At 45.0% G+C, this 27,473-nt stretch overlaps 1 protein-coding gene across 2 annotated transcripts in view; it reads right to left on the bottom strand.

Annotated features, from left to right (window-relative positions):
- Positions 1-27,473, bottom strand: part of PRKCH (protein kinase C eta) — a 137,641-nt gene that overhangs the window by 102,308 nt on the left and 7,860 nt on the right. Inside the window, exon 1 of one of the 2 annotated variants that reach the window (XM_064460977.1) lies at positions 16,248-16,945. The exons of the other annotated variant lie outside the window; for it this stretch is intronic. Within the exon in view, the coding sequence (XP_064317047.1) occupies positions 16,248-16,607 (360 nt within the window). The 5' untranslated portion in view covers positions 16,608-16,945. Of the gene's footprint in view, positions 1-16,247; positions 16,946-27,473 lie in introns of those variants that run through there. 2 annotated transcript variants of the gene reach the window in all.

Below are 27,473 nucleotides of genomic sequence, written 5' to 3' on the forward strand. Positions count from 1 at the left end.
TTGCAACCCTAGTATCACATTCCTACAGCGGTGTTGCTGTATCTCTCCTAAAGGCAATATGATGTATGAAAGGAGCTGCATATGTGAGATCATACACATCGCCTTTTCAAACAACAACTGCAAAGCCCCTTGGGGTGCTGGGGGAAACCCTGCACCACCAATTTTATAGACAAGGAGAGCAACGTACGGGGATGGCAGGAGCAGAGCCAGAAGCAGCACTCGTGGTTTTCAAAAGCCTGACCTAGCAGACCGCACGGCAGGCATGCGCCTTGAAAAAGTGCAAGGAAAACTCTACAACCCATGAAAGCAATGTGTGTCTGGGCTGCAGAGTGGTTCAGACATCAAGAAAAGTCAGTTGCTCCATGGCACCAGGCTGTTCTTTTCAGTGACTATAAGGCCTTGCTCTAAGTGCATTGGGTGGGGGAATGGTACACCACCACCAAATCTGTCAGTATTACAATGAATTATGTGCAAAAACCAAGTTATCAGCAATATTTCTGACAAAAAGCGTGGTTTCAAATGACACGACTCAGCGGCATGCCAGTCTTTAGAACTAAAGCCCCCATCACACAGATATTCCCATTTAAAGCCATAACTGCATTACTCATCCTTAGTGAGGATACAAAAAGGAGGGATTAATTCCAGCAACTTGTGAAACCGGGATCCTGGCATGGGCTGTAACACCATGGAGAAGCCCAGCCACCTGTGCTCTGACCACTCTTCCCAGATCTTGAATTAGTCACAGTGACTTCTTCCTTCCTCCTCTCCCATCCTCACCTGGCAGTTTCTTAACACTGAAACTATTAAGGACCAACATTTACATCCAGCTAGCATTAATCCACCACATCTCTCACACTCCATGTTGTAAGATGATCTATCAAGTGATTTGAGACAGAAGGATGAAAGCAAGCTATCAAATATGGGTGGTGTCTCACAAGAGAATCTGCTTGGGACACAGGGTAAGATGGAGAGGAAGGTTAAAAATATTTTAACTTACACACTCATCCCTCTCCCGTTCCCTGCCAACAGCTTATGGGATTGTTTAACATCCCTGGTACACACATCCCAGAACATCATGTAAAAGCAGCAGCAGTTTCTGGCCACATAGCCAATTAGATGTTTCTAAAGGTACAAAAAAAGGAGTGCCAAGGCGTGCACTCCCCCAGCATTCCTGAAGGTATGATGCTCGCTCCTAGTGTCCAGATGTTACCACTCACGTCTGCAGTCTAATCCCACGAGGTCCAGCACGGGGAGTCACAGTCAAGTCTTCATGCAGCAAAAAGAATGTAGGTTGGGATCCAGTACGCAGCTGACAACACCCAGAAAGGACATGCCATTGCCAACATTTGTTTTGCCAAGTTAGATCATTTGTATAGTGGTTTTTGTGGGTTTGTTTTTCTGTTTGGTCATCTTTTGTGGGGGAGAAGGAGGGGAAGCGTACAATACAGGAATATTTCTGTAAAACAGCAGTTTGAAAAAAAGGGTGCGTAGATGAGGTTCTTCATAGTAAAGGACCCTAGGTTTATATTTGTATTGTAAGGATTATGAGGGGAGGAAAAAAAGTCCTGAAATCCTGAAGCCAAGCACTGCAATAAGAGACAGACTGTCCAAGATCAAGCAATTTTTAGTCCCATCAAGTCTGTGATTACAGTTTTCCTCATCTACCTCATGAGAGAAATGATCTCACCACATGCTTGTGACCATACAGTCATAGCTGTGACTACAGCAATTGAGTTGAGATGGGAAGGAGCTGCAAAGCATCAGCCTTCAGCCTTCTCCAGGCCACCAGATGGGTGACGAGGCGCTGTGTCACTGGGGTTTACTCTTCAGCTGACCCAGCCATCTGCCTCCATCTGAAGGAGGCGACACTTCTGGGGTTTGTGTGCAACTGCCGGCCAACAGGCAGCTTGTTGGCACCTACCACCAACATGTTGTCAGTATTTCCCCTTTTTAACATTTCTTTTTCCCTTTCCAAAGCATGGTTTCAAGATGAAGAAGCACTTCTCAACCAATGTGACCTTGGATTAAAAAAAGGAGGCTGGGAGGGAAACACAGAAAGGGTCTGCAGAGGAACAGGTCAGAACATGGTTGGAGTGATTTTGCTCACATGTCAATGGAGAACATAACCTGATGCTGATCACATTTCCCATTCAAAGTGCAACATCACCTGCAAAGCTGCAGATAAATGTCCTTCTCTTCAAGCAGAGCTTTTGCTGGGGATGACTGCAAGTCCAAGCACATGGCAATCCCAGGTAAGCCAAGAGCAGGACAGGCTCCGTTACAAAGCCCTCGTATTTAGGACAACTGCTGTCGTGTTCCCTCCTTGATAAATATTTAGTTCCTTTGTGAATGGAAGGCCTGGCATTTTATCTGTGCCACAGCCAGTGTTGCCTGTGCTTTATATTACAAACACACATGCTTTTAACTCCAGCCCACTAGCTAAGACGTTTAAAAGTATAAATTCCCTTCTGGAGCAAAGAACTTCCCTACCTGGTTGGCACTGCTAATGTGGACCTTACGCTCCTCTTCCCATTGACAAACAGCCCTTGCTGAGGGAGGACACACTACCTGAATTCCCAAAGCAAAGTTTTATTCACTCCAGGAAAAGTCACATCAATTTTAGTCTTATAACCTTAACCAGAGAGCTGTCACCAGCTGAGGGCAGAAATCCCTTGGACAGCATTTATCTTCTTTCAAAATAAAATCAAGTAACTTCCCTTCTTTAGGGTTTACTGAGCCCTGTAACATAAAGCCAAGAAGCCAGTCAAACAGTTCCTCTCCTCTGTACAAGCAGGACTCTCTGTAACAACCTTGGGGGAAAGTAAATGAAAGAGATACAATCCCTCTAATAACTGCCATACATCCAATGAAGTGAACCATTAAAACGCAGTCCCGTAAGATGATAAAACACCTAACGTTGTTCAACTAGTATGCATGAGATTGAAAGACCCCCAAATAAGACCACAGAAGTGAAGAGTTAGATCCTAAGTGAGTGGCATTGGAGCTGCTGACTAGATCCTTACCACTGCTGCACCGTGAATTTTGGCTTTTTATGTACCTGAAAGTTTCCTCTTGCAGCCCAGCAGCACTTGAAAGGCTTCTGGGACACACAGAGTAATATGTAGCACTGGGGTGGTTTCAGAAACTGTGATAGAAAGTCTGAACAAGTAGTGACCCACTGGAAAATTCACAGCGAGAGATGGAAAGATCTGGTACTCTTCAAACACCTACATGTTCTGGCTGTGGCTTCGAAGCAAGCCACAACACTACCTATTGTAAAGAGCACCGTTCCTGTGGAAACGGTTGCTTAATATTGTTAGAGATGGAGTAAGACTAAATACTATAGGCGTACAGAATTTTGCAACTACCCATTTACTGACTAAAAATATATTTAAAAGAAAAAAAGGTCCTGTTCTTACTGTTGACAGTGAAAAAAATCAGGCATGGATAAAGACTATTTTTGTGCAGCTGAAGCAATTAAAAAAAAAACCCCACAGTTCTCTGCAAATAAAATGTTAATAGACCTGGGCATATGAAATAAGGACACTGTTTAGTCAACGTAGAAACGAACCACAAAACTTACACTGAGAAAATGTTGATGAGCTTTTCTGAGGTGAGGACGATTCTTTCAGAACAATCTTTCAGGAGCCAAGCACAGGGGCACCAAAGGTTGTTTAAAACTAGCAAGCGTCAGCTACTCTTTTCCCACCTAACGTTCGTGTTCAAAACAGGAACAGGCACTTCCAAAATGTTACTAAAATAAGAAGTGGCATTGCTTAAAAACAATGAGTACTGCATAACCATTGCTGAAGCAAGCCTTTTTGCAGTAAGCTTATTTATATATAGAAATAAATCCACTGAACTCATTAATCACAAACACTCCTTTCTCTACGACAAAAGGAAATTACAAACTTGAAAGACATCAGAAACTTTCTGAAATCACACCTGCATAAGCCAAAACATAGCATGACTTGAATGATCATTGCTTCTCTTTGAAGAGATCCACCCAGACCCTACAATTTTATTCTTGACAAAGTCAGAAGAGTGCAATTCTAATATGAACCACCTGATAATTTTGGATATAGCTTCAATTCTCCATTCTAAGGTTCCCCTAAAATTCTGGAGTTCTAAAGTTCTTAATTCTTAGAGTTTTACCCAACAAAGTGGTAACCAGAGGGAATACACCCAGTCAAAGGGATTTCTGCTCATTACACACAGCTCTAAGCGAGAACTGAAATAAGTGTGCGTTGTGCCCTGTCTGCCCCACAACACACGTGCGTTCACAGGCGTTTCTACACCATGAGCATTAAAATCCTGTGCTCCTGCAGAGGTGCAGCCACACGCAGCAGCTGCTCACCCTAGACAAGGGAAAAGACACAGCTTTCAACACCTCTTTGGTGGAGCTTAGGTAACATCAGAGTGGGGGTTTGTACATGTCCGACAGTGGCTGTAGTTAACTGCTGGGAAGAGCATAGGGTTGATTATGCACTGATAAATCATTAGCCAAGTTCTTCAGTAGATACACAATAAAGGGAAAAGGCATCTTGGTACCAAGCTTCGATCAAACGGAGATTGCTGTCCCCAGGCCCCCCAAAGCTTCCCTCCCCTTTTCTTCCGGCTGTCACCACTCTCTGCAAAGGCAGCAGAATGGACGCTGCTCTCACACAACTCCAAAACCACAGCTCACCACATTAACTCATTCAGCCTTTGACTGATGTTTTATTTAGCAAGCTCGGCTGTGAAATGGAGTAGGCGAGAAGCAGAGACACGAGCAGGAAGCGCTCTACCTCTCCTGCTGCACAGCAACTGCCCATGGGGCAGAGGAGGACAAAAACCTGCTGGGTATCCTCCTAGCTCTGCCCTGCACAAACTGCCAGAGCTCACAAGTCACAAGCCTGCTGAAAAAGTGCTCCATCATGGTTAAACACAAAACCCATCCCTAGTCTGGATGACTTTGTAAGTATCCACGCAAATGAAGAGGGTTTCATCCACACTAGCACACTACATATTTTGTCTACAAGGGGTTGAAAACCATTCTGTGAGGATGTGCAGCATAGCCTGAATTTTTGATGCTTCATTCCTGAGCCTGCCGGACACTCCAGAATCCAAGAGTTTGCTCTTCGTTTCAACACTGTCACTGCAAGACAACTACAAGCCCTAAGGATTTGGATATAGTGAGCCCTGACCTGTAGAGACAGACAGTGAGTGCAGTGGTCCTGCTGTCCTTCAGCTAGAGCTAGATATCTTAGCCTCAACCTATACAGATCTGGAACATACGAGAGAAACGATATCTGCTTCTGTAACATCGCTGCCCATTTCTTTCGTATGCATCATACTCCCGTTGTCCTTCAAAGGGAAAGGACAGAGCCCTACTGTCTGGGCTCGCTAGCACAGCTCTAAACCTTCCTCCTTTCCTGGATATGATCACAACAAACTCGATGCTGTTCTAGGCTCAGGCATTAAACCATTCAGCAAGATTTTGCAAAGGAAAGTGAAACAAGTTCCTTCCTAGAATCAAGATGGAAAACTTCATCATCTTTATTGGCAAGACAGGCTAAATGTTACTTGAGCTAATTATTTGAAAATGTGGTTAAAATGAGTTACTATCATTAAGTAATGATGGGGTTGTTATAATAGGGGCTAATTTTTTGAGAGGACGATGGCTTAACCTGGCACAGCTGGGTTTCTACCCAGTTCTGCTCCACACCAAACCAAGAACAACTTAGTAGCTACTACATAAGCAACTAAGTCACCACAATTACATCCCACTACATTAAGGAAGACTTAAACCAGCATTTTTCCTGATGTAGGTCTGTAAGCTGCCACGAGTCCCTTGCAGAAACAAGAGGCTGAAACTTCTAAGAAAGGAAACTGACTGTCGGGTCATTTCCAGCAATCTCCAGAAGGTCACCCTCCCTCACAAGCCAGTCTTGTGAGCAATTCTGGTGAGAGTACCCAAAGCTCCTACACTGGACTTTTTACTGTTATTAAGTAAACAGATAATGAAGGGATATGCATGAGGCCCCATCTTGCAAACTGATTATCAACAGCAATATGCCCACAAAGCCCTATTAGAAGATGGAGGATGATCCTACACATTTGACACCACTGTAGCTTTCGTATTAAATAGTGTGTTCCACCCAAATAACTTTGGCAAGAAACCCCACCATGGATTTGGACCGTGCAGGAACATTTTCCTCACATGGTCTTATTTTTCTTCCAGGCTCAGGAGCGAAGTGCCTTACAGAATAAATTTTCATTGAATATATTAATGTTAGATGCCTCAGCCTCTGAATGACCTAGATAATAAACTCATTGCACGGAAGCCAATTCTTTCCTCTTTCTCAAAGCTCCATGAGCACTCACTGTGCTCAATAAATAATGTACAACCCAGCCATCATTATAAACCCTTGTTGCATGCAAGAAGGAGGAGAGAAATGTGTCCGGTTCTTCTCAATTAGACCGGTGCAAAGCTGGCAGCCTACCTCCATTGATGCCACCGGGAATCCACCTGGCAAGCAAAAGCAGAGGCAAGCACTGGGCTCCTGTTCTGCTGAAATCTCACAGAAGACACAGTTAAACCTTTTACAGAGTGACATTTTACAAGTATTAAGAAAGGAGAAAGACAACTTCCGTGTCAATGTTATTAAAAATAGATGCCAGAAAAAGGAGGGATGGAGAGCATCTTTCCATGGAGTGTGCTAGAGTTTATACATGAGCCAAGGATAAGAATTGGGCCCAACTGCACGAAAACTTTCTCCTTCTCTTCTTCAGATTTAAAGCATTTACATTTTAAAAGAATTAAAGGAAATGAGATAGAAGAAAACATTCAGTAAATCAATCCCCAGATTTCACCAGTTAGAACATGTTTTACCTCTGCTCTTCAATCCTACAAAAAAGCGCTAACAAGCTCTCTGGCCTTGTTTACCAAGGAAAATAAATGCAGGACAAAGTAGGAATTCAAACAGGATAAGCTAGTCTTTCATTAGTTGTTCGTGATCTAGAACTTCATTATTCTGAAGAAACTTAGCCCAGAATTGAATACATATAGTACGGGATTAGCATGCTGTCCAGTCTAGGTGGAGAATATAACTCAAGAAACCAACTCGCACATAGACAAGCCAACTCCAGTGCTATCAGAGACAGCATTTATTTGCAACTATTTGGCCAGATCAAAGCCCTTAGGAGAACCGACATCCCATGCTGATTTTTACTGTCATAGTAAAACTGTCACCCTCTTTCTTATCCAGACCGTTGAGACAGCCAGCTCCAGTGAACTGACACAACCCTAAATGAACTTTCTGACAGTGCACATCTCTGACTCATACTTCCAGCACTCAGCATAGTTATGACTGGTCCCTGCTTGGAACTACTACAGCATCTATAAAACTGTCAATGATAACAAATATTTTCTATCCAAAAGCAATAAAAGGATTCCCAAACTAAGACCCCTTTGCAAATAGGAGGCTTAAGATACTAAAGGAAGTGGAGATGTATGTAGAGACTTTAATTTACAAGTGATGTCTTGCTTACACGACAGAGTAAAATTAAATTTACTCAAGACAAAAAGCACAAAATACAGTACTTTGCTAAAATAGAGATGAATGACAAAGACCTAAGGAAAAAAAAAAAAAAGAAACAAGCCAAGGAAAAACAGAAACCACAGAGCAGGCCAGAGAGGGGGCTAGAAACCAGAAGTGCTGTAGGAAGGTATAAGCTGCTTTTTTAAACCAAATGAGACCAGCTGACAAGTTAAAATCCTGCCTCTGAGGATGGCTTACACTAAACATACGAGACAAAGGCAGAAAAAACATCTCAGTGTTCAGATACAGAACTACCATCTCAAACCTCTCCTCAGCCCTTAGATGGACATTGTCAGGCTGTCAGTATGCGTGTCTTACTATTACGTGTAATGTCCTGGGACAGCACAGATACACAGCCTGTTTCCTCACATCCTCTACCATCACTCGCCTCCTTCTGAGAGGGCTCTGCTGATCTATCAAGTGATTGCACACTGCAACTGATTTTATCAATCTATTTTTCTTAAAACACACGGCAGACATGTAACAGTCATGCACCAAATCACATTTAGAAATAGGTCTTGCATGAACGTATCTTCTTCCTTTCCTCCTTTTGACAGAAATATCTGTATTGCAATAAAAAGTTAAAAAAAAAAAAGCAGAAAAATTCCACTAAGGTCTACACAGCATTGTCATGTTCATTAAAAAAATAGAATAAATATTCTATCACCCATCTCACAAACCAAAGCTACCAAAGCTGCTCAACCTTTGTTTCTGCACAAGTACTTCATCTCTTGTCTGTTCAACAGCAAGAAGACCTCTCCTGGAAGGTGCCTGGAAAGCTGCCACCATATCACTGATACAAATACAATCGACTCACTCGTGAAACTCAATACTTACGAAACTTGGCAGGTGAACACCAAGGAAAAGTCTTTATGTAATGTCATCTACAGGTTCACAGTCCCCTCCCTCCATCCCTGCCAACACTTTTTTCTATTGACAAAGCTCATGGGTAACTACAGCCATAGCAGCATGCTCTTCCTCCAGTGCAAGCTGCGCCAACCTAAAGGGCAGGGCTACACCATCTAATGGAGCACAGAAATTCCCATCCAGCAACACGGAGGGCTGGCAGATAAACTGAAATCTCATCTCAGACCTGAAGTCCCAAACGTCCTATGTCTGTGCAGCCCAGGGCTGCCATCCTTCCCAGGCTGGGCTTCATTGGTTTGCAAGGCAGCACTCGGAGGAGACAACCCTGGACATGACATCCATCTGCCAGACACAAGACGCAGGGATCCCCTGTCTGTGGCAGATGCATCTCTGCGTCTTGAGGGCTGCATCCCTCCATCAGGACACAGATCGCTGATGGGCTACAGAGCATGAGGCTCTCTGGAGATGCAGTGGCTCCCTCAAGGAAGACAGTGACCAAAAACACGCTGGCAGCTGCCAGAGCAACTCTTCTGCCTGCAACCTGCCCCTAGTCCACATCTAAGGAGCCCCAGGAAAGAGCAAAGCAGGGAGCAGGCTGTCAGCCAGTAAAACTGCTCTGGCAGGCCTGTGGGATAAATCTGGTCGTCGATTAGATGCCTCTGGCCTAGCGTAACAACGGCACAAGGCCTCACAGGGGCAGTGAAAAAGCAATTTTTTCCATCACCTTGGGCCCAGCACAAACACTGAGATTTTAGCATTGAGTATCGGTAGCACCAGAATTGCTGAGGAACACTTGCTCTTGCACAGCGTCGCACCAACGCAACAAAACCTAGCTTGTATCTGTTCATGGCGCTAGCTGTCAAAATAAAGCAGTATGGTTTCCTCAGCGACTGATTTCCCTGAGCAATGAGAACATCTCATGATGTCAAAGAGTAAAAAAATGTCACTGGCATTGCAGAAATTTAAGTCATTTGTCTGGCCTACCCTAAGCGGCTTAGCAACATTAATTGGACGCTTCAGGATGCACTTTGTTTTAGACATACATTTGCTATCTTTGATATAATTATAAAGCAAATCTTTCCCTCGCAACCAGCCAGGGCTTCTTGTACCAGCACAACCAAGGGCATGGCTCGGGAGAGGAATAACCGCCTGGCAAGCTCCACCAGGACACAATGCCAGGTTAGTTATCCAGGACTCCAGCCTGGTTTGCTCTACAGCCCCACAAATAACACAGGGGTGGAATAAGTGATCAGAACAAAGATTACTCACTGTATCCAGAACACATTACGTCTGCAGCATGGTTTGACATATATTAACTGTGTGCCTAAATAGGCTGAGATTTGGGAGGCAAGAAGGTGCGATGCCTGGTCCAGAATCCTTTACAAAAGCTGCCAGCAACTCATTTCACTTGATAACTCTTCTGCTGTCTTTTTCTCCATGGTTACACAAAAGGTCCCCGATTTCTTGATTGTATTAGCAAAGCACAATAGCTACGATCAAGCCTAAAACATCAAAGGAGCCTTAATAGTTTGCAAAGAAAGGGTGGGAGTCTTATTCACTTCAGTAAGGGATATGCTTTCATATTGAATTACACTATAAATCAGTAGACTTTCTAATGGCATTTCAATAGCTTAAACGGTCCCTGTGACAATCTTTCCTGCGGGGTTTATTGCCTATAAGCTCAAAATGGCCAAAACCCAAATCATTACTCAGAAAATACTCCAAATGGAAAGCCTCGGACAGCCTGGACAAAATGTATTTTTACAGAAAGACCTGTGGTAAAAGCTAAATATGAAATATGAACAGAGCGAGGCGAGGCCAGCGGGGCACAGAGAGCAGGTCTGGGGACAGAGCTTCCGAGGGTGCTGGGCTCACTTGTACCGCAGTCACCCCGCTGCCTCCCTCTTCCTCCTCCGCACACAGCCGCTCTGAAAAGAGCAACCCCAGGGCTGGGGGCGCAGGTCTGCAAACGCCCTCAGGAGCTGCTTCTGACACAACTAACGCTGCTGAAGGAGACACGGGCAGCAGCCCTTGGCCTGCTCCCTCTCCCTCTGACCAGAGCTTGCAGATAATTCAGTGGCAACACCATCAGCTGAGAAACAGGCAGCAGCAGAAATAGAAAGCTAAGCCTGGCATCAAAGTCAGCCCCACAACCCAGCAACCACTTTAGCAAGGGCTTCAACAAACGACTCCAGAAAACCTTGTGTGACTATGCATGCTGCGGCCTCTCCCAGCCACCCACTGCACCCCACGCCAGGGCACCAGTGCGTGGGCTGGCAGGCAAAGGCAGCGCGGGCTGACACGCCATCTGCATAGGGAGCAGAACAGGCTCTAGCTGGAAACCTACGTGCCCACGATGCCGTGGGGCCATAGGGCCCGGGTGCCTTTCAGTGGCGTCTGAGCTGAGCTTTTGGCTCAGCAGCCGCTCGCAGCCAGGGAGAATGACATGGTAATACTTGCACAGCCAAACTGCACCAGGTGGGAAAGTGTGCTCCTCTCCCACACACCTCTCCAGCGTTCCCAGAGCCCTTCCCAACTCCAACAGCATCAAAGCAACAATTCTCAAGACATAGCTGTGGAAAACCAGACTGAAGAACACACTAGAAAGCCGGAGCACGGCAGGCACCCAGCTGCACGAAGCACAGCCAAACTCATATCCCGCTGTACCTAGTTTAAAGCCAGGGCATGAACTCCAGTCCCACAGAGCCCTACTGACACAGTGGCTCTGATCACTGGAAACTGGCTATTCTCATGCTTTGACCAAATCTTTCCAGCCTAATGCACTCTCAGGCAAAATGCCTATGTTCTCCAAGGATGCTCACAGTTGCCAGACAGGCCGTTTACTGGGGAGAAGCTCGTGGATGAGCAAAAAATAAGACTCCTAACTAGCTCCACTTCTGATGCTGAAACAAGGCAGTAAGCACGCAGCTTTTCGTGACACAGTCAACTCTAGTCGTTCTCATCTGCCTTGATCAGTAAAACTTAGCATCACACGCCCCAGGATTATTTAATACCTGAGACATAGCAACAATTCTAGCTTTATTTCTTTATTACAGCCTTTGTTTTAGGCTGCAGGGCACTCTTGGGTAGCCTTAGTACACAGGACTGCTGGCGTTTTGAAGGGCTTGTTTGTAGGGCCAAAGGACAGCTGTATGCTACAGTAAAGAAACAGAAGCTGAAATTCTGGTAGCTTTCAAAAGCTATCTTACCTTCTGCAGTGGATGTTTCTCTCCACTATTCCCATTCAATACAATAATTGCATATCAGTAATAATAATTACTTAAACAACTTAAAACTTATCAAGTAGGGAAGAAGCCTACTTTACTCAAGCCTAGGTTGCAACTGACATGCAGCGTGACTTTCACACAGATGAGAGATCTGCACTATGTCCGCAGTTGTCATATGCATGGAAAGAGAAATCATAGAGACATCCCTATTGCTCTTTATCTCAGCCTGCTACTGACCTATGGAAAGAGGGACCATTTACTCCCACTCTACAAGCTGCAGTCCATCGCTACAGGTGGGCACAGGCTGATGCAGACACAAAACACTGCATCGCAAAATCCTCTTGTCAACAGCCATGAAGTATTTTTGGCTTCCTGATGCAGGTTTTGCCCACCTGCAGAACACTCCGCAGTGAAGTGGGAGTTAAAACAAGAAGCAACCGTATTGTATTTGACCTGCAGCACCCTGGCTCTCTGCCCAGGTCATGATGCTCTCGGGAAGAAGTTGCATTCTCCTTTAACTCCTCAATTTAATGTTCAGTAAATACAACTGCATATAAACATGGGTAAAACACAATTCTTTTTCCCTTAAGAAAGAAACAATCATAGGAAAGGATACAGGCAAGAGAGCTCAAGGTAAGGGATGCATGAGAATTATTTGTCTTAATCTCTTCCTGCACACATGAGCAAACGGTAACAAACTCATCAGGAAGTTGTGATTGGCTCATTAATCTTATAGTGCATCTGTTATCTAATTTCCTTCAGTGTACTCTGATAATTTACTACTTCAAGATCAAGGTTTAATTTTAACTCCTTGTTAAAGCCCTAGAATTTACTACATTGCTACCTAGGGACTAGTAATTTTTAAAATTGTAATTAAATAATACCTTAGTAACAATGCAATTCAGTATCTGTAAACAGTGTCTCCCCAAACTTAAAAATTACTTCAGCTACTACATAAAACTCATAGGAGTAATCCTATGTATTGTAAACATCTCCCCTTTCAGTTACAACTCGGTACTCCAACTTACTTGAGTTGTTTCACTGACAAATGATTGTTTCCTATACTGCACTCTGAGACAGCTGAAGAGGAGATACCACCTTTTAAAGATGCATATACCAAGTAAAAAGGTCTTGGCACATCCTAGTGCAAAATTAAACACTTCAAAAGACAAGTTTCGACCCTGATGTAAATCATAACATAACAGCTTTCGGATAGCAGCCAGCTTAATTCTCTCCTGCACTGCACCTGGCAGGGTCATGCGCACCTGTGTAAAATGCTACCATTCAGGTTTGCACAATTTCACACCCACACAGGAAAATGCCTTCCAGAAAGAACATGGTACCAGAGAGATCACTCCTGGTTTTAACTCCATTAAGGCATGTTGAAGGCAAGATGGCATTTAATTGGCAGTATTAATAAAAACTACTGCTCTGCAACTTGACAGGCAAATATAAAAAATGGGAAACAGAAGGATCGTGAAGTTAATAAGCTCTTACAGATTTGATCTGTGTAAAGTTAATCAAATGAGTTTAACAACTAATGCGCAAATTAAAAAATATCCAGACCATGCTAATGTGTTTACTAGGAAGACTTCAGAAAACTATCAAAATGGTTAGAAGAAAAAGGGTAATTTTAAAAGAGTCTCTGGAACATGGATTTTAATGAAAACCACGAACAGAGAACTCTGTCCCAGTACCCAGTGGGATGACTCAGGTGCATAAGCATTACTGATGAGACAGTTCATGTCCATACACTTACTCATCTGCCTAAGTGTTTGGGGTCATAATTGCGGTGATGTGCCTGCAAGTCATCTGGGAAGCACTAATGCTTACACACCAACCGCTCCAACTTGCCTCTCGCAGACACTTCCTGCAGTTGTCACAAGAGGTGGTGACCAACGTTACAACCAATCACTTTTTTTTCAGCAGGAGAAAACCAACTTTTATAAACTGAGCAGCATGAGCCTGAGAGCTCCCACTGAAACTTTCAGGCCAGCACGTGAGCTGAGGGACTGTCCAGGGAAATCCCCAGCAGCTCAGCTCTCCAGAGGAGAGCTCGGGGAGCAGAGGCAGCCAGCTGCCCTGCCCCGTTTGGCTGTTATCAATGCATGGAGCATTTGGAGTTTACTAGAATGTTGTTGTCCTTGTCTTTGAAAAGTGAATGTAAAAATTCTATTTCAAATCAAAATGAAAAATTGTGCACAGCCAAGTAAACGTAAGCCAGGTTAAACTTTGAGGATTCACCAATTTTCCCCGTGCTCCATTCGCTCCTTCTTTGCCTGTATGTGCTTTTGCTTTGGGGATGGAAAAAGGGCAGCATGAAGGATTTCAGAGTGGAGGTGTTGCAAATCATCTGCAAATCCCTTGCGGTGTCTTGTGTCATGCCAGCAGTTCATGGACTTTGAATTAGTACAAACCAGCATTTCCTATCTTTCTGATTACACAAAACCCCGTGACAGCCTTGCTGGATTTATCAAGACATATTAAATTATCAGGGAAAGATGCTGTTCCCTGTCATCATGTGACCCTGGCCGCACGCTATGAGGGATGCAAACTATGCAAGCCAAAAGAGAGGGGAGAGGAGAAGGGGAACAGAACTTGCCCACTCCCCACTAAATCCACCCCACTTGTAATTTCTAGGTATTAACTGAAAAGGAGAGCAGCAGCTTTTAGCCTCTATCTACAGGCCTAGACAAAACATCAGTTTACATCAGTCTAGTTAAAAAACTCACTGCTTTCCCAGCCCATTGCACCCATCAACTCATGGGTCCAGGAGTTCATGAAACACATGCCTATCCAGCAGGGACAAAAAACTTTCCCCTCACCGAAGTCCAAACAAGCATTTCAGGCCACAGACTGCGCCTGTCCTGAAAATCAGCACTGCAGGATGGATGAAATGAAAGAAACAGTGGGCCCCTGGACACGCACGCATCCACACTGGAGGCAATATTATTATAGATATTTTAGTAATGTAAATAAGGCCACCACCTTTGCAACAGAGCAGTCCAATCCCACGTGCAGCCAGACCCAGCGCGACCAGGACTCCAGCCTCCTGAGAGGACAGAGCCTCTCTCAACAGCGAGGAGGAAACACCCTCAGCAAATCAAACGCGAAGAAAATCCTCAAAACCACAGCTCTCTATACTGAGCTCACTCCTTTGCCCTGGCCTGATGGGCTCTGTTCTCTATTTAAAACTGTTTTAGCACAAGTCCCAGGAGCAGTTTCTCTCCAGCAGCACAACTCGCCTGGGTAGCTGGATACGTACCCACAAAGCAAAACCCCTGTGAACTCAGCTCTGGCTGGGCTGTCAGGAGCAACACCTGAGCCAACTCATTCGAGGCTAGCTTGGATCCCTCAGCCTAACACAAAATCACATCAGCGACTGTCTGAGAGACACCACCATTAATTAGTGCATGACCTCAAGCCTATCTATAGGGTACCTAAGTACACCATAAGAAAAAAAAAAACAACACAGTACCAATATACACTTATTAATCAATCCTGCGACTGGTATTTCCCTGTAATCACCCCAGGGGTGTAGCATCACACCTCAGTCACAGACATGGCTGAGAACAGAAAGCACCAGCATTCTCCCCAGCGATAAGATCGAGATGCGTATCTGTTCTCTACAGTGTCAGCTCTCCCTCCTCCACGTCTGATCTTATTGTGGTGGTTACCTGACCACACGTGCTGAACTTCCTGGCCTCAAAAAGTTAATACCTATCCTAACCTCAGAAATTCTCAGCTCTTCTGCACCTTCTCTACTGAGCAGAAATGCCTTTTTTCTCCTCTTTTTTAACCTAACACTTACAAGCAAACTACTGTCTGGATTAATACAGTCGCTTCCTCCTGTACAGTACTGGGAAGCAAAGGCACAAGTTTAGAGCCTGAACTATTCCTTTCACTTACCATAGGTCTAAGACATAAATGATGTTCTCTGGGCCGGATGCAAGTGACATCTATTTGGAAATAACCTAGAATTAGCTGTAAGTGAAACTGCGTTCAACCAGCACAGTGGTGTACATGACAGACACAAGACTAGTCCTGCCATTCTGTTAAGAAGTCAAAGAAATTTGCATGCACACATCAAACAGTTGTGCAAGGGTGTGTAGATCTGAGCAAATCTAAGAGACAGGTATCCAAGTTTGCAAGTATGTCTCTGTGCTAAGCAAAAGAGGGAAGGTACATGATCGTGTGAGTCTGCAGGTGTACTTTGCTGGTTACATACTCCAAGTCTCTTCTCTGCTAGTCTGCTAGGAGAGACGTCACAGCCCTCAGCCACAGGGTCTTGACCCTCAAGCTGTGACAGCTGAGACTTTCTGTTCTCAGGGTCCCAAAACACATCAGCTGAAACAGCAGTCTAAATAGCATTCTAAGCAAATCTAAAGCACAGGAGCACAAACAGAGACACAAAGGTACACCTGCGTACACGCAGACACACAGGCCAGGCTGCGTGCATCTGCAGCACAGGCATGCAAGGACAAGCCCCAGCTCTGCAAGTACCCTTCCAACACCTTCATTCATTCGGAGAAGAGCACGGCTCCAGCTTCTGCTTGAGACGGCTACTCACCCAGCCTTCGAAGCTGTTATTGGGGCCCGCGGAGCGCAAGAGGTCCTGGAAATGCAAGGTACAGTTGGCCACAAAGTCATCGTAGCCGATGGGGGTGTCGTGGAAGACGGACAGCTCAATCTGATGGCCGTCGGTAACCGTGGCGGAGAACTCCTCATTGTAGGTAGGTTTGTTGGTCTTCTGCTTGGTGCTGGTCTGCCCAACGCGCACCTGGTCCACGCTGACAGTGACATAAGGGTCCAAGAGCTGGTAGCCCTTACGGAAGAGCGAGTGCCGGAGGGACCAGCGGGTGGGCTGCAGGCCCACGGCCTCCCCGATCCGCACCTTCAGGTACCCGTTGAACTTCATGGCTCCGGACATGGCCGGCCCCCCAGGGCGCCCGGGAGCCCAGAGGAGAGCCAGACCCCTCTCCGGCGGAGCCGGGCCGGCAGCCAGCCCCGCCGCGCCTCTTCAGGGGGCCGGGCGGCGGCGGCGCGCCCGCCCCCGGGCCATGCCGGGGCCCCGGAACCGCCGCCCCCCGCGCACCGCCCACCTCCCGCGGCAGCGGGCAGCCGCTCCGCCGCCCGGCCCGACCCGCTCCCGCTCCGCCGCGGCGTCCGGCTCGGGCCTCTCCTGCCGAGGGGGAGCGGCGCGGCGCGGGACACCTGGGGCGTGGGGTTGCGCCGGGCGGGGAGGAGCCGCGAGCCCGCGGCGAGAGGGCGGGCCCGCGGCGGGGAGCGGGCGGGAAGGGCGCTCGCCCGGCTCCGCTCGGCTAAGCTCGGCTCAGCCCGGTGCCGTCCGGGCGGTGCCCCCCGCCGTTCGCACAGGTGCGGCCGGCAGCAGCCAGGAGCCCCGCCGGGAGGCGGAGAGCGAGGGGGAGCCGCTTTTGCTATCGATAAGTTTATTGTTACAACTCTGCTGTTCGGGATTAATTGCGTGTGATTAACATTCCTGGCACTCGACACGCAGGGTTTGTTTTGGGGTGGCTTTCTTTTGGTTTTTCATTGCACTTAATAAAGTCTGAATTTAAATACTTTTAATTACTCTCCGGAGTTCACAGTGATCTGGTGCAGACTGGGTGGGGGAACAAGGAAACCCTGCTTTCCCGGTGATGCCGTTTGGCCAATGTCTGAACGAGGTTGCCATCCCCGCAGCGAAGATGTGACCATTGGAATGTCTCTGCCGCAGCTGGATGGTGCCAAGGCTGGCTGAGAGCAGGCAGCCTCTTTTGTGTGTGCGTGTTGCTTTCCTTTTTTCTTTTCTTTTACCTTTTCAGCCTATTCCTCCCCCCTCAGCCCTTCATCTTTCACATTCTACCCATCTCCTAGCAGACTGTCTTTGGTTTCCCACCCCCTCTCCTCCTTGCCTTCCTCCCCATACCCTTTTTTCCTTCCAGATGTTCCCCTTTTTGCAGGAGCACTGAGCTAAGGCTCCTTCCAGCCTCCTACTGCCTCGTCAGGAGAGAGCAGGTGGAACAGGTTCAGTAATGTGATCATTCCTCACATGGAAGCAACAGTTCTGCCAGAAAAACTTGTAGACCCTTAAATCAGACTTTTTGACAGGTCCCCTTGCAAAGGCTTGTAAATTCATCAATCTGTCACTGTCAGACGGAGAAAGAAGTGTTTAAGAATTTTTTAAGCTTGGTTAGGACAGTTCATCCAGGGGAGGAACACAGGCTTAATCTCAGAAATTGCCAAACTCCACAAAATCCAGGCACCACAGGGTCTGGGATCTTGTCTCCAGGACTGTCCAGCCCCAGGCCTTTTGACAGAAGGTATGGCCAAGCAAACACAGAGTAGGCTCTTCCCACAAGACTTAAAGATTTAGGATTTTTTTTTGTTGGGTTGATGTTCCTTTTGAAATGCATTGTAGCAATAGTGATGATCATTCTGGGTAGCTTTCTTTTCCCTACAGATACCCTGTTCTTAATCTTCATACCTTCTTGGATTCCTCCATCCCACAGTAGTGAGCTGTCAGAAATAAATACTTCTTTTTATCAGCTGTATATCTGCTGTCACTTTAATTTCTTGATTTGCCACTGTTCTTCTTTCATGACCCCATAAAATGAAAAAGCCCCTTATTTACCATCTCAAGAGCATCGTTATTTGTCATTTTGCATTTTCATCACCTCTATCCTTCCTAGTTGTGAGCTGTCCCTTGGAGTCCATATGAGCCAGGACAGTCCATACTGCCCATCATGGACAACCCACAGTTCTTAGAGGACTTCACCAGGACCCTCTGCAATGGCCACAGACAAGACTAAAGAGAGCCTGAACTTTAAAGCATCCAGCGTGAATGTCCATAGGACAACGTTGAAGGCCTTACAAAGGCTGGAGTGTTCACTCTCTAAACTTCAAATCGTCAAACAGATTTTACTTTGCTCAGAAGCCTTCAAAGAGCTCAGTGCAATAGAATTGAAGAATGGGGACTTAAAAATAACACATTTTGGCTTAGTGCAGCATGTCTGGTTTGCCTCTAAGTTTCTTGTCTGGATCCCTTTGCCTTATGAAAATTAAGACCACTGTAGGCTCCCGCAACAGCGCAGATAAACCCTTTGCAGAATATCAACGTAGATTCACAGGAGCTCTTGGAGGTTGGACACTATAGTTAGTAGATAAACATTAATTACAATCACAAACTGCTGTAATACTGTAAAAATTTTTCTTTTTACCTTTTCCTCAGTCTTCTGAGGAAGCAGAGTTGAAAGCCTTCCCAAGCAACTTGTCAGAAGTAACAACAGGCTCACCTATTTACTGGCACAAACAGGGAGAAGACCAAAATCTGCTAGTTAAAGGTCCAGACAGTGCCATTTCACCTGCTTAATCACAAAAGGTGAAGTACTTTGCTGCACTGAAGTTTCACATATAACAGCAATAGGAAAGGGGACTTAAAGAACTTTTTCAATCCAGTGGGTCACTGGAATCTCATGTGATAATATGATTCCTGTACCTGGGCCTTTAAAAAACCCAGCAAGTATTGTAAAACTTATGGAAAAAACAGGGGAGCTATAGTAATAAATATTTCTGATGAGCTGCAGTACCCATTGCTAGCCGGTTTTCCATTGGAGGAAAAAATCAATCCTGTGGACTCATATGGGGTGAATCTAATTAACTTTGTTTATCTACTTGAACCAGTCTGGAACAGATCATCTCAAACAGCATCTGAACACACCCCTATTCTAAACTCCCAGCCAAAGCCCGAATGTCCTCTTCTCAGAACTGAGTAGTGACATGAAGTCAGAACACACCCTGCCTACTCTCCAGACAGCCAAGCAGTGGAAAAACATCCCCAGTCCAGTATTTTCTTCCAAGAATCAAAACATCCCTGCACACAATGACCTTGCAAGGCTGAATGCAGCAGCACCATCTGGTGATGGCTGCATTGATCCTCCTTGCACGGCTCTCGGTGCCAGGCAGGTCTGCAGGAGCATGGCTTCTCTTCTCTTCCTCAGCAGGACCTCAGAAACCAGGCTCCACACATGGCAAGTTGATTCATTTTGTGCCCTCAAGTGTTCAGGGAGGCTGAGCTCTTCCTAACGCTTCCTGCCAAGCCTGCGTGATTTCCTGAGCAGTCGGGCAATGACGCATAGTTGTTCAAGAAATCTGCTGAGAAGAATGAACAGATCTCCTGATGTTGTGCCTGAGCAGCAGAATGGTGGACGGCATGCAATGGCAACAAATACAAAATAAAGTATGTGAGGTGATACAAGCTGAATTAAAGGTAAATTGCAGGATAAACAAACAGGTAACAGGCAATCTTACTAACCTTCTACCACTCTAGGAGATTTTAGCGTAGTGGTAGAGAACCCCCTGGAAAAAACAGCTTAGTGCTCACCAACTATCAAAAAGATAAGTAGACTATTAGAAATTATTAGAAACAGAACTAAGAGCAAAGCCAGAACTGTCACTCAGGCACTGTATTAGTGATACACCCATACCATTTGTCTTGTGTGCAAGATTGCTTCTCCATCTAGTGCGAAAAATGCAGAGTAGAACTAGAAAAGGCAAAGAAGAAGATAATGAAGGTGATCAAAGGTATGAAACATGGTTGGGAAGGGAGAGAGAGTGCCTCGCTTAAGATTTCTGGGTCTGGGAAAGAATGACTGAAGAGGAAAATGTGAGTGAGATCTGTACAATCATAAAGCATATGAGCTGCATGAATGGGAAAGGATTTTTCATTCTTTCCCAGACAAGACCTAAAGGATGCTTGCTGAAATTTTGTGGTAGCAAGTTTAAAACATACAGAAGCAAACACCTTTTCACAGAATGCATAATTATAGTATAGAATTCATTGCCAAAAATGGAAGCCAGAAATATAAATAGCCTCATAAAGGGCCAGCTCTTTATGGAGAATAGACTTACTAGCAGCTACCTACCATGAGATAAACCCTGACCCAGGAACTTCTTAAACCACAAATTGTCAGCTGAGGGGATTTAGCAGAGGAAGAACCAGTCTGCATTTCTCTTATTCCTTATGCTTTCCAGCTTAAGCATCTTACTCTGAAGCCTCAGTTACTGGCTGCTCTTTGGAAGAGCATGGCTGAGGTATGATGAATCTAGGAGGGACCCAGTGTGCCTATTGTATTCCTCTGGGCTGTAATTTCCATATCTAAGTAAGAACACTCAGGAGTGACACCTCTTTAGGCTGGCTTAGGCACCATTCCCTGCACGTGGATGAATGGCCAAAGACGGGAACAACTCTCCGAGTTCACTCTTGCATTCTTCCTTCAGGTCACAATAACCTTAAGGATAGGTTTATGCAAGTTGTCTCTTCTGTTTTTGGGAGTCCATCTGGAAAACTTGCAGTTTGGCTCCACAAACGAAGCCAAAGAGCTTGGCTAAGCCCTGTTGTAAGTTCATGATTTAAGCTCGGCCTCATCTCACACTACAGCTATACACAAATTAGAGCCCATTCATGCACCATGTGAAAACCTCCAATTCTCTTTCCTACCAAAGTGTGCATTATTCCCTTCACCAGTAACCTGTAATTCTGTAATAATTTGGTATCGTCCCCATTTGGCAAGTTAAGGGCAAATGCTTAAATTCCTCCACTTTAAATTTCTACTGAACACTGGTTACATTCAGAAGTGAGTCTGTAAAGCAATGGAAAAACTTTGACTTTCACAACTACCACTGCAAAAATGCTACTGACGTTTCTTGTAAATGGAACTGCAGTTAAATACACTTTAAAAATACAAAAATTAAAAGAGCTGTAGAGGCTAGTGAAGCAGGAACTAACTCTATTTGGTTCCTCTATTAATTTTAGTCTATTTATACAACTTCCCTTTTATAGTTCTTTCTATAAGAGTGCTTGTTAAACCTCTAAATAATGACAGCTGCTAAAAACTGAATATCCCATGTGTGGAATCATTTGTGGTCTGGGGGAAAAAAAAAAGAAAAGGAAGAAAAAAGATCAAATTCCTCTCTAATGATAATAATTACAGGATCAATCCAAAACTCAGTGAAGTCAAAAGCAAAGCTGCCACTGATTTAAGCTATACAAGAATCAGGCCTGGTTTGTATGTCTGCTGTTGCTCCTGATTTATTCAGTGCAAACTAGAAAAAGAGATTTAGCCGAATATCAGCTTTTCTCCATTAGCATGCATACTTATTTTCCACTACTAAATTGGAGCTCACCTGATCCTTATTATTTTTTATTTTTTGGAAAACACCAGGTCATTTTATAAAGTGCTGGTATTATAAACTGCAGAATATAGTTTATAAGAGCACTAACTCCTACAAGCCAACCATTAATACAACTAATGGCCTGTTTGTTGTATTAAACTGCTCTCATTTGTCTGGGTCCATTAACAAATGCAGTGGTCATTAACTGTTAACAGCAACTCAGTTATTAGATTTTATTACTTGTACAGGAAACACTGGAGAACAAACTGATTGTTTTGGTTTACTGGGGTTTATTTCTTTCCCAGCAGTCTTGCCCTATTATTTATAATTCAGCTCCTCACTTATTCCCAAACATGACTGACACACTCAGAAATGGGTTCAAGCCACCTATGTCGACAGTCAGTTCACATGCCAGCCCCACCCAGCCCAACAAACCTCTCCTTCGAGCCAGAGGGCTCCGAGGCACCAGGTGTCCTGAGCGGCCTCTGCTTTTCTGCTTTTTCTGTATCTTTTTGTTAGGCAGCCACGTCCACCCACATATACTATAATGGGATTTAAGATACATTAATGTGTATCTAGGAGGCTGTAAAAATCGGCTTCAGTCATGGTTATCTCTCTCTAATTCACTGAAATCCAACAGTCAAGTTCAAAAATATCTTTTACTTCCTCTTCGTTGGGACTGATGCATCAAGTAAGGGTGATCTCTTTCTGTCTTGCACAAATGTTTAGTCCAGATAATTTGAGAGGTCTCTTCTGGCCTTGTGGTTTGCAAATAAGCTGAGATCCACAATCTTGCAAATGCTTTTATGTGAAGAGTATTACCCAGTATTATCAAGATACGAAAGACCTTCCACAATCTGAATGCTTAAGACCCCTGACGCACACCTTACTTGGTCTGCTTTCTTCACGCTGATTCAGTTCAAAGCAGTGGAAAAACAATACCAGTGTCAAATTGTCATGAAGAACTGGCAGCGGCTGGCCATGAAAGTGGCTTTCATCAAGCAGTCTGAGCAGTTTTCTTCAACCTGCAGTGCCATGATACACAAACGAGGGAGGAGACACCCAGAAATGTGTTGTCAGTGCTCTCTGGAAGCAGGATCTTCCAGACTCCAACCAATCAGTGTTAGGCCTGTCTGGTGTTGCAAGACAACTATCAGTACTTCAGAGGTGGAGCTATGTGACGTGACTCTGGTTTACCCTCTGTGCAGATGGGTATATTTAATGAGACTGAAATAACTCAATTTCTGAGCTATTGGTCTTTTTCTACTGCCCTGCAGTTATTAATGGTAGCTATAATTTCTTCTCTTCTCCTACAAAGGCACAAGTGTGCACCTCGTTTAAATGACCCTACCTGTTCACTAGAGGCTTGGGTCAATCAGAAAGACAGGGCCACAACCATCACTGTGGCACAGCCTATCAGTGGCACACGCAGTGCTTACCTCTCTGAAGAAGAAAGGCCACGCTCCTCCAAATAAAGTGATTCACAATGTGGGATCTGAACATGTTGCACTGGAGTTGCCCCACCAGTCCTCTTCTCATTTGCCTTGTGAAATAGGGTCTTGTCATGGTTTGATTACACACAAAGTGGTCAGAGGATGGTCATGGAGTGCAAATTTGGCCAAATTATAACAGCCAGGTGCTATCTGCAAACCCATTTGGATGCTACGGCAGCCAATGGATCCAATGCAGCATCAGGAGGGAAAAGGTGAGAGATTTTGATAAGAACAGGCTCAAGACACTGCTATTTTGTATGACCAGCACAGGTGATTGGAAAGTGTTTTTATTATCCCTGGGGCAGAGGTTAAAGCCTCTTCCATGTGCCCATGCCTGTGTCTCACCTGGTATGTTCATAGGGATGTGTAGCGTTGTGGTGCTGAAGACTGAAAGATACTTATCTGCTCCTGCCTATAAACAAGGTACTTCTGGTACAACCTCCCTCCTATCAGCTTCTGATAACAACTTCCTTTCTACCCTCTTTCCCAAGCTAGCACGTGCTAAGATATTGTGCAACAAAACCAGTCAGACAAGAAATTTAAGTATTTAAGAAGCGCAAGGATGTGCACATTATGCCATTAAGAAGCTGACATCAGCATCAGCGGAGACTTGAGGGGAATGGCCCCAGATCACTGGCCATGTATGCATTCTCCTTACCTTGCAGTGACAGGGTAGAATAAAAAGAGCATCTCTGCCTCTTTCGGCTCCTGGTACAGCTCAGCACATACTAAATCTGAGGATTTTCCATAAACAGCAGGACTGTTCAAAAACAGAGGAGACCCCACAGTCCTTGCTTTACATACAGAAAGTAGGTGCCAGAGCTGTGATCTAGACCTCTGTCACAAAAAGGTGGAGTGCCCCAATCCCTGCTCTTGAATGAGATCCTGTGCCGTTGTGCCAAGCTCCTTTCCTGTCTCCTCTCTTTCTCCCTTGACCTCCTCTTGCAGAAATGGGTCTTTCTAGCAGTCACTTTGTACTTTGTGCAGCATGTTACTCCTTCTCTTTGCTCTCACTGGATCATTTTTCTTTCTCCGAGGATCTGGGTGTCAGCTCAGAAAGGAAGAGATCCTGCCACAGCAACTGAAGAGCACATACTGATTTGCCAGTGCGCCCGGCCACAGCACACCAGCAGGCTGATCCTTCTGTTTGTAAGATACCTTTTTTCATACTCTCCATATTACTCTGGTCAGGAGCTGCTGCTTAAGCTAAGTCGACAAGCCCTAGATGCATTCAGCTCATTTTAAAAGAAAGTGAATTAGGAAATTATGTTAAGAATCAGAAGGGAAAACCAGGCCAGGGTCCCTCGCTACAACTGCATGTAGCTTTATTTCAGATTGAGGAGACTTAGCCCCAGGGTTCCCTATCAGAGAAGCAAGATTTTAGTGAGAACAAGCACTTAGCTTTCAAACCTGTGGTGTCCTTGTCTCTGCAGCACACCCCTGATCAGGCACAGATGCACATCTCTGAGGTCAAAGATGCTAAGATAGTTTCTGGAAGCAGGTACCTGCCACCGCCAAATAAACCTTGCATGCTCCTGGATCAACAGGACAGACTCCCAGCTGCGCTAGACCTGTGCAGGTGTCAACACAATGTCTCTGGGAGAAGAACTCTGCTGGCTATGGAGAGCTGGGGGCTGTGTTGCTGAGGAGATACACAGAAGTTTGGCAGGCAGCTCCAGGGGCTGCCACGCTCTGGCCTTGAGAAGACAAAGTGACACCCCTATCTGCTGGCATTGAGTGAGGACTAATCTCCATGAGAAACCAGCATGAACTGTGCCCAACTGCCTGGCCCTCATGGAAGAGTCTGAAACTGAAATAGATGAAACAGCAAATGATAGAGAGCTTGGTAAACAAAACCACTGCAGTGGTTGCCAAAGATCTGTTTAAGAACTAACACTCCAAATGTTCCCCAGAACTGTTTATCTAATATGAATATTATTCCTTAAGAAGTAGGATGTTTTTCTTTTCCTGAGTAGTTTAACTTCGTATTTAAGTCCTCAAAAGACTGAACTATGACCTGCACTAAAACAATAGTAGATATTGTTTAACAGTAAGTAGGCTAAAGAAGAGAGAAAAAGAAATGTATTAACGTTATGGGACTATTATGAGTACAGGTTGTAGACTCGTTATAGTAGCTAATAATACCTGAGTTGACTCCTTTAACACTGGCAAAGGATCAGCAAGCCCTCAAAGTTCTTTTTTTGATCAAGACTTAGCCTGATCTTTCAGTTTCCTGCCATGGCTCTCATTAAATTCCTTTTTCTCATTTAAAAAAAGTCCCATCTGCCGAGAACTGCACATTCTTCTCGTCATCTCAAGTGCTGAACTCTGTTGCACTGAAATGCAGGAGTTCACCAATAATCTCTATTTATCTGTACATTTTCTAGTAACTACAGGAGCTATCATCTTTAATCCTTATAGAGCAGATGGAAATTGAAAAGCCAGCAGAAAGGGCTTAGAATTAGTGGAGTTAAAAATATACTGAGGTGAGTGTACTGTAGAGAATACAATAATGACAAAGAGTGGTCAAAGGAAGAAGGGAAAAATTACCTGGACTAGGTGACTAGAAGAAAAAGAAATGCATAGGAGGTATTGGGCATTATTAACCTTTAAATTCTACATAAGGAATATAGATTTTTTTTTTTCTTCTGTCCATTACAAGGAACTATCCTCTTGCTTCAGAACCAAACCCCAAAACCTCCCCCAGCATATGATTAAAACACTGTGGCAGGGCTGCACTTCTGGGATATGCTGTGCATCAGATGAATCTATGTTTCTGCTTTAATTACTTCTGACAGGAAGAAAACATGCTGTGCATGCACTTTTACTGAGAGCTTTAAAATTTCAGTAAATCACAAGAACGGTGTGATACCTAGATGCCATCCCAAGTACTCATTGAGACAAATTGTTAGCTTCCTAATTACTTAAAATAACACCTCTGTGGGTGCGCACCTACAAGTAAAAGTTATCTGCATGTCCCCATCCCCACTCCGTGGTGGTTACCACAGCGATACTCTCCTCTTCTTTTGAATTCAGAGTCTAGGCTCAGCCACTAAATACCAGTATAGGCTCAAGCACAGCCCTCTCTCACGTATCGCACTGAGAAATTCTGAAATGTCTGTGAAGAAGCAGGGAGAAACAGTAGTCGGGACTTCCCTGCCCATCCCATTTCTGCTGGGAAGCCCCAAAGAGCAGACAGGCAGCAAACTGCGATCATATGGATGTTCCTGCTGAGCTGCAGCTCACTTTGAATACTAAGCAGGGGAAAAAAGGAATATCTTTGGATTTTTCTAAAACTTCGAGGCCCTGTTACAAAGTCTTAGAATTTATAAAACTAGAAGGTGTAGCGACACTGCACAAGAGAAAGCACCCCCAGGTACACAACACTGCATCAGACAGAAGCTCTTCAGGGCGGAGCTATGAAAACCAGGTTTTCGTCTCTATGGAAGACCTCTAGATGGAGCTACCCCTTCTGGTTTCAAACGAAGCAACAGCTAGTGAAGTACCGCCAGCCATCAGGCAAAGCAAGAGAAGTACAATGCTGCACAAGGGAAGGAAGCTTAGGCGTTTGCAGCATGAAAGCATCCTCATGAGAGCATCCTTTTGCATGCATGTTGTGCTTGTCATTAGATATTATAAGATATCTCCTTCGAGAAATCAGCTGTATTGCCAATGTCCTTGTATTGCTTAAAAAAGTCAGCCCTTCCAGAAGAGTAACTTTTGGTAGTGAAAAGAGAGTCAAACTGGACTGCAGACTGCTGAGATCCAAATGCAAACAACAAGCCAGGTCCCCAGCTTGACAGAGAGCAGCCAGATTAATTTCTCTCAGTGGTGTGGCACTCATGTATGGAAGCCTGGGAGCTGAGCTCAGTGCTGGACTAGGTCCCTTTGAAGAGGGAAACACTGCAAAAATTGGGTCACCAAAGAATTCCTTTGCCTCCCATGATGGGGGTCTTCCTTTCCAGAAGGCCTACCCCTTCCACGGGCAATGGTAGCAATTCTTGCAGCAGCAGCAGCCAGTGTGAAGAGAACTGACTGTGCAAGTGTCATGCTCAGCCTGTGTGATCCTGAAGCCTGGAGAATAAGCCTTTAGGGTACCACCATGCCAGCACTATGGGCAGACAGGAGGA

The sequence above is a fragment of the Phalacrocorax carbo genome, chromosome 9 (assembly GCF_963921805.1).
Source record: "Phalacrocorax carbo chromosome 9, bPhaCar2.1, whole genome shotgun sequence".
NCBI classification, from domain to species: domain Eukaryota; kingdom Metazoa; phylum Chordata; class Aves; order Suliformes; family Phalacrocoracidae; genus Phalacrocorax; species Phalacrocorax carbo.